At 40.1% G+C, this 17454-nt stretch overlaps 4 protein-coding genes across 13 annotated transcripts in view; 3 read left to right on the forward strand and 1 right to left on the reverse strand.

Moving 5' to 3' along the window:
- pald1a (phosphatase domain containing paladin 1a) overlaps positions 1-8132 on the reverse strand; it is a 61421-nt gene extending 53289 nt beyond the window's left edge. Inside the window, exons 1-4 of the mRNA XM_086195256.1 lie at positions 7915-8132; positions 6000-6116; positions 5633-5718; positions 1856-1974 (exon numbers count right to left, since the gene is read on the reverse strand). The gene's annotated coding sequence lies outside the window, so the exon portion shown is untranslated. The remainder of the gene's footprint in view (positions 1-1855; positions 1975-5632; positions 5719-5999; positions 6117-7914) is intronic.
- Positions 3019-6319, forward strand: ndr2 (nodal-related 2). Its single transcript, XM_086195270.1, has 3 exons — positions 3019-3353; positions 4935-5701; positions 5916-6319. Exons 1-3 carry the CDS (start codon positions 3083-3085, stop codon positions 6066-6068), a joined length of 1191 nt encoding a protein of 396 aa, XP_086051396.1. The 5' UTR covers positions 3019-3082; the 3' UTR covers positions 6069-6319.
- lrrc20 (leucine rich repeat containing 20) lies at positions 7087-10240 on the forward strand. 9 transcript variants are annotated; one of them, XM_086195265.1, is made up of 5 exons: positions 7087-7109; positions 8814-8911; positions 9123-9272; positions 9404-9571; positions 9658-10169. In XM_086195265.1, the coding sequence occupies exons 2-5, from the start codon at positions 8842-8844 to the stop codon at positions 9792-9794; spliced, it is 525 nt and encodes a 174-aa protein (XP_086051391.1). In that variant the 5' UTR covers positions 7087-7109; positions 8814-8841; the 3' UTR covers positions 9795-10169. The 9 variants fall into 9 exon arrangements, with proteins under 9 accessions (XP_086051391.1, XP_086051386.1, XP_086051392.1 ...); XM_086195260.1 differs by lacking the exon at positions 7087-7109 and adding an exon at positions 7152-7291; XM_086195266.1 differs by lacking the exon at positions 7087-7109 and adding an exon at positions 7160-7291 and having other exon boundaries at positions 8838-8911.
- Positions 10241-12669: 2429 nt separating this feature from the next.
- ppa1a (inorganic pyrophosphatase 1a) lies at positions 12670-16813 on the forward strand. 2 transcript variants are annotated; one of them, XM_086194948.1, is made up of 12 exons: positions 12670-12763; positions 12943-13142; positions 13255-13319; positions 13654-13707; positions 14064-14183; positions 14273-14359; positions 14470-14596; positions 14700-14827; positions 15000-15085; positions 16162-16231; positions 16399-16438; positions 16557-16813. In XM_086194948.1, exons 2-12 carry the CDS (start codon positions 13082-13084, stop codon positions 16583-16585), a joined length of 867 nt encoding a protein of 288 aa, XP_086051074.1. In that variant the 5' UTR covers positions 12670-12763; positions 12943-13081; the 3' UTR covers positions 16586-16813. The 2 variants fall into 2 exon arrangements, with proteins under 2 accessions (XP_086051074.1, XP_086051073.1); XM_086194947.1 differs by having other exon boundaries at positions 12715-13142.
- The last annotated feature ends 641 nt before the right edge of the window (positions 16814-17454 follow it).

A 17454-nucleotide genomic window follows, 5' to 3' on the forward strand; every position in this document is an offset into this window, starting at 1 on the left:
GGTCAAAAAAAAAAAAAAAAAAACGAGCATGAGGAGGATGTGTCCTCTGACAGTTGGAGAGAAACATCCTCTGGGCTGAAGCGCACTGCTGATATCACCTATCTGGTTCAAATCATCTCACTGGCCTGGGATCTGTCTTATCCTTGAATGTCTTACAACGGCAACAGGAAAAGACAGGAGGAATATGTTTCACCTGCGTAGTATGACACTGATGGAAAGCAAAGCGAAAACATTTTAGGGACTCAAATAAGACTCCTTGTGGTAGAAGTAATTCATTGCAGTCAAATCAAAATGGAATGAATGGAATAGAAAACCCTCATATTTGTAGTTTTTTCATGGCATAATCGATATCTCATACTACTCTTCAAAACTTCATAACATGGTAACAGTTTCCTACACAAAAACTTGTGTAAGTGAAGCCAGGGAGGAGTTGAGAGTTTCTGTTGGAGATAAACTCAGAATAAGTGGCTCAATCATTTATGGTCCAGGTGTCCATTGATCGAGGAGTTTCGTGCTCTTGATCAGCAGTGATTTGAGCTCTCAGTAGTCAAGAGCCAGTTTCTATCTTCCCCCCAGGATGTAGGGAGAGGTGATACGAAGAGACAGATCCCAGTGGGCCGGGCTCGATCACACAAAAGCCGTGACCACAATACATCAAAGAGCATCATGTGCTTCGTCTTACGGCACTAACGCGTTTTTATACATCCTATCACATGTGATGGCAAGACTGAACATGTCCAGGACACCTTTATTGTGTCCAAATATGAACATGAGCATTATAAGCTTTAAGGGATGAATCAGAACACTCAAAATAATTCATTTGCATTTAAAGTATACCCTGTCGGATGCTTCTGCTGATGACAACATACTTGTCTGTCTTATGCAAATATATGCAACACTGTCTATTTGTGCACGGTGGTAGTTTCTTGGCCTTTGAGGAAAGTGCGTGTGACAAAATGTCAGAAGATTCACTCACCATGTTTTTAATGAGATCATTGTGTAGTATAATGTGACTTTCTATACTCAAGCTAGAAAAACACTGACAAAACCAGTTGAAATATGACTGTGCTACTTCAACAGATAACTCAGTCTCATCGTTGATGCGATGCAGGACCATATAGGCTGTGAATCGGTGTTGGCTGGTATTTACCTTAATGACGACCATCAGAAAATTTGATGTACACAAATGGCAGTGGCAAATGTTTATCTGTGAATATGAAAGGTCAATTAGGATAGAATCGGCCCTCAGACTCGGAGTGATAAAGGCTCGAAAACAGTTCCAAGTAATGATGGTGTTTTTTTGTTGTTTCCCCTCCAACAAAAGAGGCCATAGTCATAAACAAGTCAACATAAACAAGTCTAAACCCAGCATCCACCAGGCCAAAAAAAAAACAAAAAAAAAACCTAACCATCACTGAAGATATCGGCCCAGAACTTCACAATCGGTGCATTCTTACTATTATGTTAACCCATCAACATTTATCAAAGCAGAAAATGCTACTGAAGTGCGTTGGAGACTCAGAGAAAACACTGCTACTGAACAGAGTAACTGTAAGTCAGGGGTGACCACGTCTGTCTTCATCCACAGTTGTGAGTAGCTCATTATGCACTAGAGGCACGGAGAGTTGGGGGTGCAAAGCACATGGAAGCCCCCCCCCCCCCCATTATCCTCACATTTACCTACATGAAAATATCCCACATAATGCAAGTATAGAAAAACTGCACTGCTGCAGACCGTTACAATGCATCATCAATGAACAACGGTTTCAGGAACCACTGGACTCAAAACATCTAAACTGGCATTGATGTGGACTCGAAGACTACCGTGTCTCGTGCAACATGAAACTTTACTCACCATTTCAGCGTACGGAAGGTGGAAAAAAAAAAAAAGCTGTCAGGAAAACATCGTTTTCAAAACTCGATGCGTGCAGGGAGCGAGACGAGATCGATCCTCACCGCTTTCTCTTCACATCCCTGAAGTAAAAAAAAATAATTAATTCATTGATTGATTTTTTTCCCCCTTTCTTGGGAAATTTACGAGGAAGGGGTCTTCGCCATGCAAACACAAACGAACGGCGCATGCGCGGCCTGCGGTTCTCCTCGGACAATGGCTCTCTAACTACAATATGAGATTATTACCAAAATATCAAATAGCAGGCTTAATGGTGGTTCAGCGCAAGCTTTATGTTAACATTGATATAAATATAAAATATGTTTACGACTCACATTTTGAAATAATACAGAATTGTATAAAATGCTGAATCAGAAAATAATATTGTGCATATACTAATATTCAAGACTGACTGTCACGGAGTGACAGGAAATTGTTTTAGGTTGGGGTTTAGAAAACATGATAAAAACATGAATCAATGAAAAGACATAATCTTACTGTTTTAAAGTTATTGTACTGGCTTGTTCTTACATATGTGAGGTACTATGTCTGTAAAAAGTGCTACATAAATAAAGTTTACTGACAAAAATACTTAATATAGGCCACAGACATACGGTTGCATAAAATAATAGGTGAAAATTGATGGTTTCCTGTTTTTTTTTCCTGGACTCGAGTCTCATTACACTTCGATTTTCAATCGCCTTCATTTCATTCGTCTTGCTGTTTTTATCTTGAGCTCTAATTTCCGTCTGGACACAAACACATTGGCACAAGTGCAGCAAGGTTGACACGAACTACCGGGCTCCTGGGGATGCTCGTGAATGTTAGTGGATTTTATTTCTCTGTTCATGTGGCTCATTCCATCTCTTTTGTAGACCACATAACGCAATGGGAAAGCCTAACAATTAGTGTAAGCCAAATAGCTGAAACAATTGGATGAGGAATCGGGCTGCAGGAGCCTAAAGAACACGGCTCTAACAGCAAAAAAAAAAAAAGTAGCGCCCCTTGTAAACACCAGGCGCCTCATTAGCACCTGAATAGATGATGAGCTGTCAGGCAACACGTCTTGAGGACGCACGTCAATTTCCTTTAATGTTCTCAGCTACTTGTTGAACATGAGGGGATGGGTGAGGGTATATAAGACACCCCTAATCTCCTAGTAGAGGAATTTGTCATTAACCGGCCTCGAACATGCGCTCACTGGGAGCTCTGGGTGTCGCGCTGCACGCATCTCTGCTGGTGCTGCTGCTGGCTCAGGGGATCCACAAGGCCAAAGATGGAGTTTATAATAAGAGGTCCCTGCATCGTTTCCCGCTCACGGATCGAGCAACTGGATATCACCTGCCCACATATATGGTTCACCTTTACAGGAATTTCAAGTCCAACTTCTCCAGGCCTGTGGATACTATGGAGCAAGATGCGGAGAGGCAAGCGGATACTGTGAGGAGTGTGATGGCTAAAGGTAACGTTTTCCTTGCAGAAATGCTTGGATCAAACCCAAGAGACTAGTTTTATTTTAGTTGCTCCCTCGAACTTTCCTGGTCACACCTCTCATAATTTGAGGCTCTGAAATATTAAGTTTGTTTTTTTATTGTTGTTGTTGTTGTTGTTTTGCGCAAGTGTTGAGCTGTAGCTGCGCGCCAGACGACCTCAGAGGGCTTCAATCCACATCTCCCCCCGGGGTGAATAACCAGGCAGGGATCAGCCGGTGAAAAGACTGGTTTTCTGTCTAATTCTCAAAGCAAACCTCTTTTTTTTTTCTTTTACTTAAATGGGTTATGTTGATTCGGATATCTCGCCAGACATCCCCCTATACAAATCTCTTGTTAGGTCAAATCAACAACTTCCCTTAGTTCTTTTTTCACACTTGGCTTGATTAGATTAGAACTCGGGATTTAATGGTGGCACAAGCAGCCAGCAGATGCACCCCCCCTCCCTCTCTCTCTCTCTCTCTCTCGCTCTCCCTCCTCCTCTCTCCCCGCTGCTGAAGCCAATTTCACGTCGCTGCTAGGTGTTGGAGTTATTACCTATTTGTTTGAGCGAGGATATGCAGAAGCCAGGAGAGGTTGGGGTGTGTTAACTGAATGGTTTCGGCTCAGTGTTTGATTTGAGTGGATTAAATAGTGAAGGACTGTTTGATCATCGGTTCAGTTGAATGGGGAAAAAAAAGAGTTGAAAATGCTTTAATCCTTTAGATTAATGTGAACCACACCTGTTCGTTGAATCACAATTAGACCCATTCACGACTGCAGGCCCAGCCCAGACGGCCTGCGCTGGTTCACGTCTGGCTGGATTATTTAATTTTTAAGAGTTTTTAGATGCTGGAATGTAGATAAATGCACACAGCAATCCCAAATTTGTAATAAATAAAACCACGGTCAGGTCTGATGCAACACAGAGGGGTTCACAATTTCAGACCACATGACGTCATAGTCATTTTAAGTACCATATATATTGTTTTTTTTCCTTAAAAAAATGTCATGGACGGTTGATTTTACATAGGAGCCAACTGTCTTCTTTTAATTTGATGTCTCTATCTGTTACAGAGGCAGAGAAATACACTTCAATTTAGGTTCTCTCTTTCTGGCTGTGTTTGAAGGCGTTTTCCACAACATAGTATATAATGCTGTTTTAATACCTTTATAAGATCTCGCCTTGCAAAAGTAAATTTGTGTATTTTTGCTTTATTTTTTTTTTAAATTTTCACTGCAATATAGGGCGGTGATCAAATTTGAACAGCATATTCTAACTGCAAGACATACAAGAACAGATTCACCCCCATTTTATATGCTTGATCTTATCTTTGTTGATTTCTGAAGTTGTGTTTGGAGTTTTACGTCACTCTAGTAGATTACTTTACATTTCCCTAATTCAACAAATCCCAAAAGCAGATATTAATGTAATGTTTCTCATATGTTGGCTTTTTCTACAACAGGTGGATATTTGGCACTTCATGTGGTATTGTAGCATCGCACCATTACCCTGATGCTGCTTGACAGTTTGCTAAATATCATGAGCATCTTTCTCTTTTTCACTGCATTAGGTTTGGCGTACAGACATCGGCGCTGGGTGGTGACCTTTGACCTCCACGCACTGCTGGCTGACAAACAGATCCAGGCGGCCGAGCTGAGAGTCAGGCTTCCTCACGCTCCCAACATCTCCGTGGAGGTCCATCACCAGCACGGCCAGGCGTGCCATTCACACAGGGGCTGCCAAGAGCAGCAGCTGGTGGGTCTGCTGACTGAATCATCACTGGTCACTTCATCTCAGAGCTGGAAGGTGTTCAACATGACAAGCCCTCTCTTGAGCTGGCTCCGAGAGAAATCCGCAGGCGGGATTCAACACAAGAGAGCGTCAAGAAGAAGGAACACAAGGAGAGGTCTGTCACTTCCTGATCAGCCTTTCCACGTGGCGAGCTCCAGAAGAGAGCAGGATGTGAGTGATCGGGCCTTGCTGGTTATCTTCTCACATACGGGGTCAGATGAAAACTCCAAGGCCAAAGCAAGCTTACTTCACACAGCTGAACAATCCAAGTTCTTGTCCCCCGCTGAAATCAAGAAACCCCGCTGGCCAAAGAGGCGTAGGAGCAAACGGGGTCAGAGAGAACAAACAGCGGGGAGCCCGCAGGTGGCCAAAAAAGGAACAGAGAAAGCTCTCTGTCGTAAAGTCGACCTGCATGTAGACTTTAATCAAATCGGCTGGGGGTCTTGGATCATTTTTCCTAAAAGATATAATGCTTACCGCTGTGAAGGGTCCTGCCCGGGTCCCCTGGGTGCAGACCTCAATCCAACCAATCATGCTTATATGCAGGTAAGCTCCCTCTTCATCTTTATAGACACATCCACAAGCGAAACAAACCTTTTCAAATTCAAGTTACACGTCAGAACTGCAATTTAAACTTCAGTATGAACTCACACAGTTCTCCTCTAACCCTAAATACCAACATTGTTTACTAATAATAATGTAATCTCGGGTCAAGAACCGTCTGTTTGACTAGATCTTGTTTTTGCTTTTGTCTTTCCAGAGTTTACTGAAACATTACCACCCTGACAGAGTTGCATCTCCCTGCTGCGCCCCGACCAAAATGAGTCCATTAAGCATGCTTTACTATGAGAACGGAGAAATGCTCCTGCGACATCACGAAGACATGATTGTTGAGGAGTGCGGCTGCCAGTGAGGGCTCCGGTGGCCAGCTTTGAACTTGATGTGCATAAGCAAGCTATTTCTGAAAAAAAAGAGAATGAAAAAAAGAGAGAAGCGAACGCATTTAAACACTTAAACAGAAGGGAGGGAAAAAAGCTCTTTGGTATTATATTTGTCGCTGTGGATTGTGAGATGGCAGCGGCTCGACGTGCAGAGATGGGATCTGTTTGTCAGGAGAACATTGTGGTTGTTTTTTTAAAGATGTGTTGAAATGCAGACTCTCAGTGTTCACATGTACAAGTTTGTTCCTTTTTAATTTATCAATTTCATGACTGTAAATATAAAATGGTAAGATTGTTGAATATTCCAGCACTGTTTATTATATACAACTCGTGAATCTGTAAATTAATGTATATTTATTGTAAATATTAATAAAAATGTATTTATGTACATTTGACATTGATTATGTGCTGTCAGAGTAAAAAAAAATACACTTGTTTTGGAAAGAAATAGATTTTAATTGCAATAGTACCATCCAATTTTGAGTAGTTAGTCCTTAACACTCTTTGTTTTTAGCAACTCTTCATTTAAGTTGTCAAGTTGAAGGTTGCCGGTTCAGATTTTAGCCCACTTTGATGAACCTTATTACTTTATGTCACAATTTCCCAGTTTCACTGTTTGATTCAAGTTCTAATGCAGCAGTATGTGTTGAGAATGTGTTTTTTTATGGGGAAAAAAAAAACCACATTCTAGAAAAATAGTGCAAAATTTCTCAAGTAAAGTAGAAAAACATTCATTTGGAAAAGCTCGTGAAACTAATTCATTGTACGGTATAGAAAATCGACTTAATAGCCAGCAAACTGCAGGTTTTTTTTGTCTGGTTTTGGATATATATTTCACACAGTGACATAAACAAATACAATATAGCCAAAAACAACACCCGTCCCAATTGGCATAGTTACCTGGAAAGAGTACAAAAGAACCAACACACCCAGTGAGGCGGACTATTCTAGTTCCAGTCCTCCACAGCCCAAACCTACTGATGTTCACTAATTCCAGATAAAGCATTGTAGAGGTGAGGAAAATCCAGTAAAGTTGCATTTAGTTGCAACAATGCTAAACTAAGTTCTAGTCCTCTAAAGCTAGAGAGCCCATTGTCTCCAAATCCTTTTGAAAATACACTGACTAACCAGAAATGTAGTAACAATCAGCACTATGGCCATGGTCAAACAGTGAGTAGGTGAACAGGACTCAGAGGTAAGACAACATTTATGTTAATATGAAAAAACAAAACAAATAGGGAATATAATTGGAGATACTGCTTGAAATAGAAAAGAGTTGGCAAAAGAAAAAGAAAGTGTCTATATGTGTTCCAGTAGCTTATAGGCTTCAATATTCAACATTGTTAGGGTTTCTTTTTGAAATAAAATAAAATAAATGTATTAAAGCCTCAATGACTTCATTTAAAACAACAACAACAACAACAAAAACAGGATTCAATAAAGTTATAAGAAGTACGTTAAGCCTAAATATTGACCGACTCTTGTTAACGTGATTTCAATTATCTTTATTAACTTACTGTTATCATTTTACTGCTTTTTTTTGGGGTTTGTTTTTTAATTAATTTCCTTTCGTTAGACTACATGCAACTTTGCGACGCAGCTTTGACGCCCATTTAAACGGCGTTCGCTGCCGGCTACTCTATTGCAAGTTTTGCTAACTAGCCTAGCTTGTACTGGCTAACTGTCGCTAAGTTGTACAAAGTTTTGTCACAATGGGATGTCGCGTTGATAATATTAAACAAGTTAGGTCCTACTTTTCGAATGAGCAGAGCAACATGTAGGCGAATAGCCCTCCACCGGGGCTAAAAATACACTCACCAAATTAGTCTGTGAGCGGTTGTAACGTTAGCTGACGTTAGCTAACAGCGGGAGGCAGCTGCCAGGTTGTGTGGCATTAGCTTCGGGTGAGTGCCATTTTAGCGTGGTTTAAATGAAGCGCTAATTAATTAACAGGTAACATTATATCAGTGAGTAACAAGCTGCGTTATATGACATTAACCTGAGTGGGTAGTTTTGTCCGCGACTGTGTTACAGGCCTAAGTGAACAAGCACTGTGGGCATCGCAGGGAAAGGAAATGTGTTAATTAATGCTGCCTTACTACTAACTTATGGTTAAGGGATCCTGAAATGACTTTTGTACAATTTTGAAAACAGTATTATCTTCTTTGGGAGTTCAGTTACACTTCTACAAGGTGGATTGATCAGACACATACTTGTCGGTCAAGTTATATTTTAGTTGCTTAAACGTCTGAAAGACTGAAAACCATAAGTGTCGCTTGGATTTTCATTATTACCTCTCTATTCCTGTATTTCAGTATATTTCAGCAGTTTTCATTTTTATTTTGTTCAAATAATTTTAGTTTTTGAGAACCGCTTTTGTTAAATTTGAAACCCTCAACATTTTGTGAATGAGTAATGGGATATTTCCCAGCTGGTAGATCATGGGTGGGAATTTCTTTGTTGTAGTTATTATTATTATTATTATGAGCATTTTCTTTTTAATTTTACCGTACTTACATAATACTTTGGGAATTAAAATTTTGTTTTTTGTGGGGTTTTTTTCTTTATCAGAAAATATTTCATATTTTTGAGTTGTGGTGTTCATGCAACTGTATTACTCCTAATGCTATTTTGATAGATCATATCATAAAATACATAAGTTTTGGATTCTTTAACATACGGCACCAGACTAATATTTATTCCTTTTGTCATATCAGTTCGCGTTATTTCCATTTCTCTAGAAAAATGGCTGAGGCAGTTGCCAATGTGGCCCGGAGGGTCAATGCAACAGTCGAGGAGGGGAGAGATCACTTGGGTAAGCCTCCCTCCTACATCACCTGTGACTGAAGAGCACTGATTCTATGAACCGGCCCATACTATTCCAGATTTCACCAGCAGGTGGCAGCAGAGGCTTGAATTTATTTGGTTTAAGAACCACAAATTAAAACCCTAAAAATGTTTGTCAGAGCAGCACTTTCATCCCTTTTAATGCCTAATAGTTTCATTATCTTCTTTTTTCTCTGCAGACCTGTCAAACTGCAAGCTCATTTCTTTCCCTGACGGTATATTTAAGGTCCTGAAGAACGTTTCTGAGAACATCCGCGTCATCACGTTAGCTGACAACGAGATGAAGGCCATTTCTAGCAAGTTCTTCTCGACCTTTACTCAGCTGAGAGGTATGTGGTTCATAGGATGGCAACTTATTGTTCATCTTAGTAAGATGCCTTTTCCATTCTATTGTTTATACCTCACATATGTTGACAGGTGTCCTCTTATTGATTTACTTGGGTCTTGAAATACCTTTCAGAACTGGACCTGCAGGGCAACGTTCTCACCAAACTGCCTGACTCGGTGGTAGAAATGCAGCATTTAACCAGCATCAACCTGGCTAATAACAACTTTTCCATCTTCCCTGAGAAGCTTACTGAAATAACCTCACTGGAGAGGATTGACCTGGAGGGAAACAGCATCACCGGTAATGATACAATAAAGTAGTGCGCGCTGTAGACGTGGAATGAGTCCTGTGCGTTCACGTGACCTGATTTTATTTGAACCCAACAGAAATACCAGTGGAGAAGTTGTCGGCCATGCCAGTGCTGAAGTGGCTGAACGTGAAGTCAAACCCTCTGGACACAGATATTCAGTGCGCTATGAAGAGCCCTCTCACGTTTGACATTTTGTCTTCAATGGAGTCCTAAAAAAAAAACAAAAAAGAAAAGTCCAACGGGATATTTCAACTTCCATAGACTGCATGCTGTGTGCCTTCACTTCAGTTGGATACATCCGTGTGCCTGCCAGATGAGAATCCTCAGTACTTGACGATCGCGCAATGCTGTACGAGACAACACAGATATCTAAAGAATTTGTAGTTCTGCAGACGTCACACCCTGGATGAACTGTAAAGAGCTGGCGTTTATTTTCATTCGAGGTGCACTTTTGATCAATTGCCATGATTTCTTCATGGTGAGAGGTGTTTGTAATGACTTATTTATTACTTTTGATAGTATGAAGTTTGTTTTTTTTTCAACTCATAAACGAAATGCTGGCAACCCCACGGTGTGGTGTGATTATATTTGACTGGACGCAGGACTGATGGCACAAAGAGTCAGGTGCGTGGTTTTATTCTACCCGTCCTTTATATCTCTTAGTCATATCTTTAAAAGAAATGTCCAGAAAATGTTAACAAAAACTCTTCACAATTTGCCCTAATTATCTAAAAACCAATCAGTGTCCTAATCCCAATAAATTAAATATACAATTATATATCTAAAACAAAACCCCTGAGTATAGTCACATATTTACGAAGCTGGACTTAGAGGGTGTGGCTTGATAAATGATCACTGTCCTACTTCAATCTAATTGCTGGTTCTTTTGTTGTTGTTGCTGTTTTCAAAGAGGTAACTGATTCAGTCGGGGCTTTATTCAAGGGCAACCAATGATAACTTCATTTATGATTTTTTTTTTTGTTATGTCAAGAAACTTTGAAAAATGCTCGTCGCCTTTTCACAGAATACAAATTAACGCGTAAAACTTTCTAAAAACGCTCAATTTTCTTTCATAAAAAACCAAAATGCGGGAAAAAAAACCCACATATTTAAGAGTCTGGTACCCACAAATGTTTCATGTTGTTCTGCTTTTATTTCATCCCATCGATTCATTGTCGCAGCTCTACTTAGATTTACATAGCATATTGATAAAAATGAATAATATCAATATGTTCTATGAAGATTCTCAGCCCTCCACGTACATTTAGGGGGCTGAAACAAGAGCAGCTTGACTTAGGATGGATAAACGTTCCACCTCCTGAGACCCGGTCGTCAAGTACCTGACTAAATGTCTCGCCTTTAAGTCAACCTGTCAGGCGAATCAGTTTGAGAGACTCTGACATGATTTGATCAAGTCGGAGGCTCATGGGAGACTTGATTCCGTTTGAGGACGTGCAGAGAAACTGATCGAGCTCTTCAAGTCGGTCGCTAAGTTAAAGCTTTTCAAGAATTCCTTAAATAGTCTAGATCTGCTAAGCTGATGTTTTGGGCTCACTAGTTTAAGCTCTCCTTGCGTACCAACACAGAGGAAGAAGAGGGGGGAGGCTATCACGTGATCTTCGAAAGGACTTGATAAAACTGTAATATTTGTAGGTGGTGGGCCAAGGGAAATATTTTCAAGATGGCAGACTTGCAGCATCACGTGACCTCTCCGCTCCCGTGCCATGACCTTACATCGGCGCCTTGCGGCCCTCTGAGTCACCCGCGCTTTTGCTGTCTCCAGTAGGCTACGTAGCAGATTTCTAGCTTTGCTCACTGCTGGTGTAAATTAGCCTTCAATGGCAGCACTCTCTCTAATAGGTTGAAAAATGAAAACGCTGTTGTGTAATGTGATTTTAGAGCTTTGTGACCAGCCAAGTAGCTGCCGCAATCTCACCAAGTGCTTGATTTCTTCTCTTTTTCTCACTTTTATACATTTTTTTTTAGTTAACTCATTTATATGCACTGGTATACTTTTTTTTTTTTTTTTTTTTAAAGCAACCGTTGAGCATCAGTGGACGACGGGCACGTCGCGCACAGCTGCAGTGTGTGTCTGTGCCCAACATGACACAAAAACAGCTGTAAACAATCACATTATCATAAAAAACAAAAACAAATTATAAGTACAAATCAGCATTGAGGATATAAATGAGTCAATGACAACTAACAGAAAGAAGTACTTGATATCACCCATGAAAAGGTCCGAAATCTATGTTTTAAATCAAAGTATGATGTAAAAATGTTTAATTTTCATGATAATCTGGTGCTTTAGCCCACAAAAAAACCAACATTCACAAGAATTTGATTGTTGTTGGTCTCATAGTATCAAAATTTGCTTCCATCAAGTGATTTTGATCAACTCACACAATAAAATTTGATATGAACAACAACAACTTGCATTAAATACAAAATATATATTAAATACATTTTTTCCCATCAAGTCCATTTTATTTTTTGGCACATTGTATTTATAGTTTTATCTTTGATATCTTAATTAAAAACTTAGAAACTAGAAATGAAGGTTTTGGTTTAGATACTAAACCAAGCTAACGACGTTAGCCTAAGTTTTGGTTTAGGTACTTTGAAAGTTGATCAATTTGAAAATCATGAATTGCCAGAACAATCCTATTCTCACGAATGAAGCATGATTTAATTAACATTATAGATCCCGCCAATAAAAGTGATTGATCGTTCACTGGACTTCCCTGCAAGACGGTGATGTTGTCACACGGACAAGTTCATTGTGATATTATAACGTAGTAGTACCACTAATACTTTAGAGGTATTAACTATGATTACTATTATTAGTACAATGGATGAATGGAGAAAGTCAAATATTTGCACACACACACACACACACACACACACACACACACACACTGTGCTTCTAAAGAAAGGACTATAAGTATGTTATCAAATAGTTACAGTGAAACTGCAGAGACAAGAGTCACCTAATCCTGCCTGTTAATTGGCTTACAGCTAATGCCAGTCACCTCCATCTGTTTTTCCCCTGAAAAGAGCTCTGGAGAGCTTACAAGAGGGGAAATGAAAAACAAATCACTCAGCACACAAAAGACGGTAGAAACTTCACACGCAGGCTGCAGAATGCGCATGACAGCCATGAAGAATTGCTCATAAAGAAGGTTTCCTCATTGATTGTTGTAGAGAGAGAGAGAGAGAAAGAGAGAGAGAGAGAGAGAGAGAGAGAGAGAGAGAGAGAGAGAGACGCCTTTGCTTCTCCCAGTGGTTTGTTAGCTGCAGATGCCAATGTTTGATGTGATTAGAATTCACAAGTGCTGCTGTCATCTGGCCTCTCGTCCAGCTGCCTGGTTGTCAGGTAACCCCGGCTTAAGCAGCGCGCATGCCCGCTGTTTCCTGTGTCTCTGGGGCCGGCTGTCAGTTAGGAGCCTCTTAGTCCTCCTGAATTAGTGCTCAGACCACAGGGGGAAGAGTCTGACAGCATGAGCTTCAGCATCGAGGAGAGGGGCAGGCCCAACACTCTGGACTACAGGCTGTTTTTCAGTAAGCACCTTATTTTAATTTACATGGAAAACGATCATGGATTTGCTTTGTTAAGATCTACGCCTGCTTATCTATATTAAACTAAAAAAAACTAAAAAAAACCTTTTCATAGAAAACTCTGACGGGAAATACATCTCACCATTCCATGACATTCTGATCTACGCCAATGAAGCAGAGGTGAGGATCACGTGTCCATGTTTATATTGCAGGTTATTTTAAAAAGTAAAAATAAATGATCCAACACTCCACGACATGCGGTAGGAGCTGTTGTACTCTGTGCAGGTACAGAACTTTTTGTAAATCATCCTTCTTCTTTTATTCGTCTCTACACACACGCCTTAACTGCGAGCTACTTTAGATTTTAGTTTGTAGTGAAATTGGTAGAACTTCACATCAGAAACGACAGCAGACCTTCACGGTGCTCGCAAGAGGTAGACGTTTGAGCTTTAGCTGGTCAGTCCATCATAAACAGAAGAGATCATTCGTTTTCCTGTTTCTGGTCATTTTGCAGAATATTTTTCACGCCGTTGTGGAGGTTCCGAGATGGACAAATGCAAAGATGGAGGTATACCTATGCAATATATTACTCATAAATTTACAAATAAGCTAAAATAAAGAAAGATGCACATGCAATGAGGTGTAGAGATCCATAATTGTATTTGTTTATGTGTTTGTATTTGCCAAATAGGCCTGTACTTAGTATAAAAATCTCAGTTTTTGTGACACAAAGACGACCTCGTGATGTTTAATTTGTAAAATTAAGACTATGAAGCATGCTGTCGCATGTTGTTTTAATTTCAAATGAAGGACATCGTTCAAATTCTGAGGGTTTTTTTTTTTTTCAAGTTTGTGTGAACCTGTATAACACAGTACGCGCTGTTACGTCCGTCTGGTTTTAGTTTTCATCTGTACGTTTTCCAGATTGCCACCAAAGACGCCCTCAATCCTCTGAAGCAAGATGTGAAGAAGGGGAATCTCCGTTATGTAGCCAACGTGTTTCCTCACAAAGGTTACATCTGGAACTACGGAGCTATTCCTCAGGTGAGTCTTTCTCCAAAGACAGGAAACCAAAACCTGTTTCTTCATGACTCATCACACTCTCCTTTTTTTTTGGGGGGGGGGGTGGGCAGACGTGGGAAGACCCGAACCACAAGGACAGTGATACTGGATGCTGCGGAGACAACGATCCAATTGATATATGTGACATAGGAAACAAGGTAGTGTGTAAGTGTGTGTGTGTGTATGTGTGTGTGTGTGTGTGTGGGGGGGGGGGGGGGGGGCTAGAGTCAGCTGGTTTGCAGCTTTTCCTCACAAGTGCACTTCCCAGGTGTGCTGTCGTGGGGAAATCATCAAAGTCAAGGTGTTGGGAACTCTGGCGCTGATTGATGAGGGAGAAACAGACTGGAAGGTCATTGTGATCAATACTGAGGACCCAGAAGCCGACGACTTTAACAGTAGGAACAACCTGCAGTGACAGGCTTTTAACCCCCCAGACATTCTCCTGTCAGCTACAGTTTGATCCATGCTGAGTTCTCCTTCGTTTCTGCCTTTCTGCAGGTATCGACGATGTCAGGCGACTCAAACCTGGATACCTGGAAGCAACTTTTGATTGGTTCAAAAGATATAAAGTCCCAGATGGAAAACCTGAAAACCAGTTTGCGTTCAACGGGGAGTTCAAGGACAGAGTAAACCTGTTTATGTGTTTCCTCTACATTCAAGACAAGAGCTGTGAATTTTAAATCAGGACATTGCGTCTGTATATGAAACAGAAACTAATGATGAGGGAAAATCTACAGTCATGCACTTAAACGAGTCGTAGCATTTACAGACAAATCCAATGCGTGTTGTGTATTGCAGGACTTTGCTATTGAAACAGTGAAGAGCACCCATGAGTTTTGGAAGGCTCTCATCTCTAAGAAGACCGATGCAGGCGAGTTAAACTGGTGAGCCGATAACAATCTTAACCTAACTTTCTTTTCCTTTACGCTGTCTGGAAAGTTCTTGGATTAATAATTGGAATAAATGCATCCTGCACAAAATAGAACATGAAAGCTGTGACCTGAAGTAAACTGAAAGAAACTGACAGACATGGGAAACAGAAGAGGCGGTTACTGGTGGTTGGTGCGTGTGTGTGTGTGAGCACACACACAGCACTCAAAGTGCTGTTGACCCAACAACACAAGTTTATCCGTGAAGGTTAGAAACTTTGCTAATGGTGGAAGTATATTCACAAGACTTTTCTTTGTTGTTGTTGTTGTTGGAGAAACCTCGCTAAGCCCGCTTAATGCGTCAATGCAGGGAGGGGGGGGGGGGAGAAGAAAAAAAACTCTGAAATTGTCTTCCTACTTATTTACTGGACAGAATATATTTACAAAGCAGACGACCATCCAAGAACTGGAGCATGAAAGGTAGTTTCATGCCAGCTCGCGCAACACAGCAAGCATGTTTCATCTCAGTTGTCTGAGCTGATGGCTCACGTCAGGATGGCCCTCTGGACGAAAAACCAGGCTCACTTTACATTTATTTACTGCGGTGTTCAGTTTTGTTTTTGTTTGTTTGTTGTTGTTTTTGTTGCTAAGAATGGATCCAAGCAACTACAGCGGGATTTATAAGCAAACGTTTTTGGTGGATCAGTCCAATTTTGCATTTTCCTACTCAGTCTTTTTTTTGAAAAAAAAAAAAGAAAAGAAAAAAATTCATTCGATAACTGAGAGTTAATTAGATCATTTGGGCCCTGCAGTAATGTGACTAGAATAAATTCAGCCTCTAACCGGGCCAGAATTATCTAGGATTTGCCAAAACTGCCATATGTCCAGTCCAAGTCTGGGCTGTGGAGGATCAACAGTTGGAAAAGTGCCTTCTGATTTGTGTATCTTGCATTGTGTGACATAGCAGAAACATTTGGACTGTCACTTATCATGCAGTGTTGTAGCGAGCGTTTGCTGAACCAAAAATGTGATTTTTGTAGAATCAGATTGCTGTCCTAACACTTAGCGATGTGGCGTCTTTCTCGTGTCAGCTTGAACACCAGCGTCTCCGATAGTCCGTTTTGCTGCTCTGCCGGTGATGCCCAGGCTGTGGTGGATTCTGTGAGTACTTTTAATTTTTGCCAGCATCTCATGGCTTTCACAAAATAGAAAACAAACCAATGAATGCAATCTCTCACTGCAATGGGATGAAAACGTGTCTGATTTATACCTTCTGTTGGAATGTAACTGAAGTATCTTTTCATATTTTCATGAACACTCTTATGCAGGCTTGCGCTTTTGGAGCTGAAGATCCAATTCCGAGCTCAGGTGTGTGTTGAATTTCATATTAGCATGAATAATCTCAGAGATGTCTTTTAATTAAGAATTAAGTCAACGCTTTTATTTTTTTTTTAACATAATCCTGCTTTCTTAATATTTTTGACAGCTGACAAATGGTTCTACTATGAGAAGTAAGATGAAAGCCCTGGGCAAAGAAGTATTTCTTCCTCCGCTCCTCGCACTCATCTGGTTTCTGTCCGAGCAACCATCTGAAATATTGAATGAACAGAATATTTATGTCACATTTCATATCTGTATTTGTTCACAATTGTGTGTGTGTGTGTTGCCATTGTTGTCTTGTGTTCTTGTAGCTCTTTCATGCTTGCAAGACACTAATAAACCACTCTATATCCTACAGTGTAAGGATCTTTATTGACATTAATCACAGGGTATACTGTTTACTGTACTTATATTATAAAATAGACCTGAAAAAATTCATACATATCAATAGATCTGGTGTCCTGATAAAAAAAAGAGTACCTGTATTATTTGAAAAGACGCAAATATTCTAATTTCTGTGCAACTGTTTAGTAATAATTCACACATACAAAGGGCATGGAAGCCTGTAGCATTTCTCATAAATTATGTGTGTAATGTTCATGAAATGTAATTGCCACTTAAGTGGATACAGCCTGGGGGATTCTTTAGTAGAATAAAAATAAGAAATGTGCTTTTACATGCATGTTTGGCCTTTTACAGTGTGGTTAGAATTTGATTTACAGGTGTTTACAGTATACACTTAATGTTTGGATATCACAGTTTTTTTTCTCGTGCAGTTCAAAAATATTATATCTCTATCATGTGGACTATAAGTTTAGTAAAAGTTGATTATTTAAATTACTTTAAACAGATTTGGTCTTTAGTTTGTTGTAGATATTTAGTATACAGTTTATGTACAGGAGTGGCCTTTGAGCAATAAAATATGGTCCAGTTTTTTATAATTCTTGCCAAAATATGAATCCCTCAAAGACCATTTTACTTCCAAAATAAACTCTTACCTGTTC

Source organism: Aulostomus chinensis, chromosome 23, assembly GCF_037954235.1.
Source record: "Aulostomus chinensis isolate RoL2024-O1b breed Wild chromosome 23, RoL_Achi_v1.0, whole genome shotgun sequence".
Classification (NCBI taxonomy): Eukaryota; Metazoa; Chordata; class Actinopteri; order Syngnathiformes; family Aulostomidae; genus Aulostomus; species Aulostomus chinensis.

Bases quoted from the DNA above. Each gene is read 5' to 3' on its own strand.
- lrrc20 (XM_086195265.1), top strand. From the start codon at position 8,842: ATGGCTGAGGCAGTTGCCAATGTGGCCCGGAGGGTCAATGCAACAGTC. The intron at 8,912-9,122 runs GTAAGCCTCCCT...TTTTCTCTGCAG, and splicing joins GGAGGGGAGAGATCACTTGG to ACCTGTCAAACTGCAAGCTC. The intron at 9,572-9,657 runs GTAATGATACAA...TGAACCCAACAG, and splicing joins GGAGGGAAACAGCATCACCG to AAATACCAGTGGAGAAGTTG.
- ndr2 (XM_086195270.1), top strand. From the start codon at position 3,083: ATGCGCTCACTGGGAGCTCTGGGTGTCGCGCTGCACGCATCTCTGCTG. The intron at 3,354-4,934 runs GTAACGTTTTCC...TCACTGCATTAG, and splicing joins GAGGAGTGTGATGGCTAAAG to GTTTGGCGTACAGACATCGG. The intron at 5,702-5,915 runs GTAAGCTCCCTC...TTGTCTTTCCAG, and splicing joins CCAATCATGCTTATATGCAG to AGTTTACTGAAACATTACCA.
- ppa1a (XM_086194948.1), top strand. From the start codon at position 13,082: ATGAGCTTCAGCATCGAGGAGAGGGGCAGGCCCAACACTCTGGACTAC. The intron at 14,597-14,699 runs GTAGGAACAACC...GCCTTTCTGCAG, and splicing joins AGAAGCCGACGACTTTAACA to GTATCGACGATGTCAGGCGA. The intron at 15,086-16,161 runs GTGAGCCGATAA...TTCTCGTGTCAG, and splicing joins GATGCAGGCGAGTTAAACTG to CTTGAACACCAGCGTCTCCG.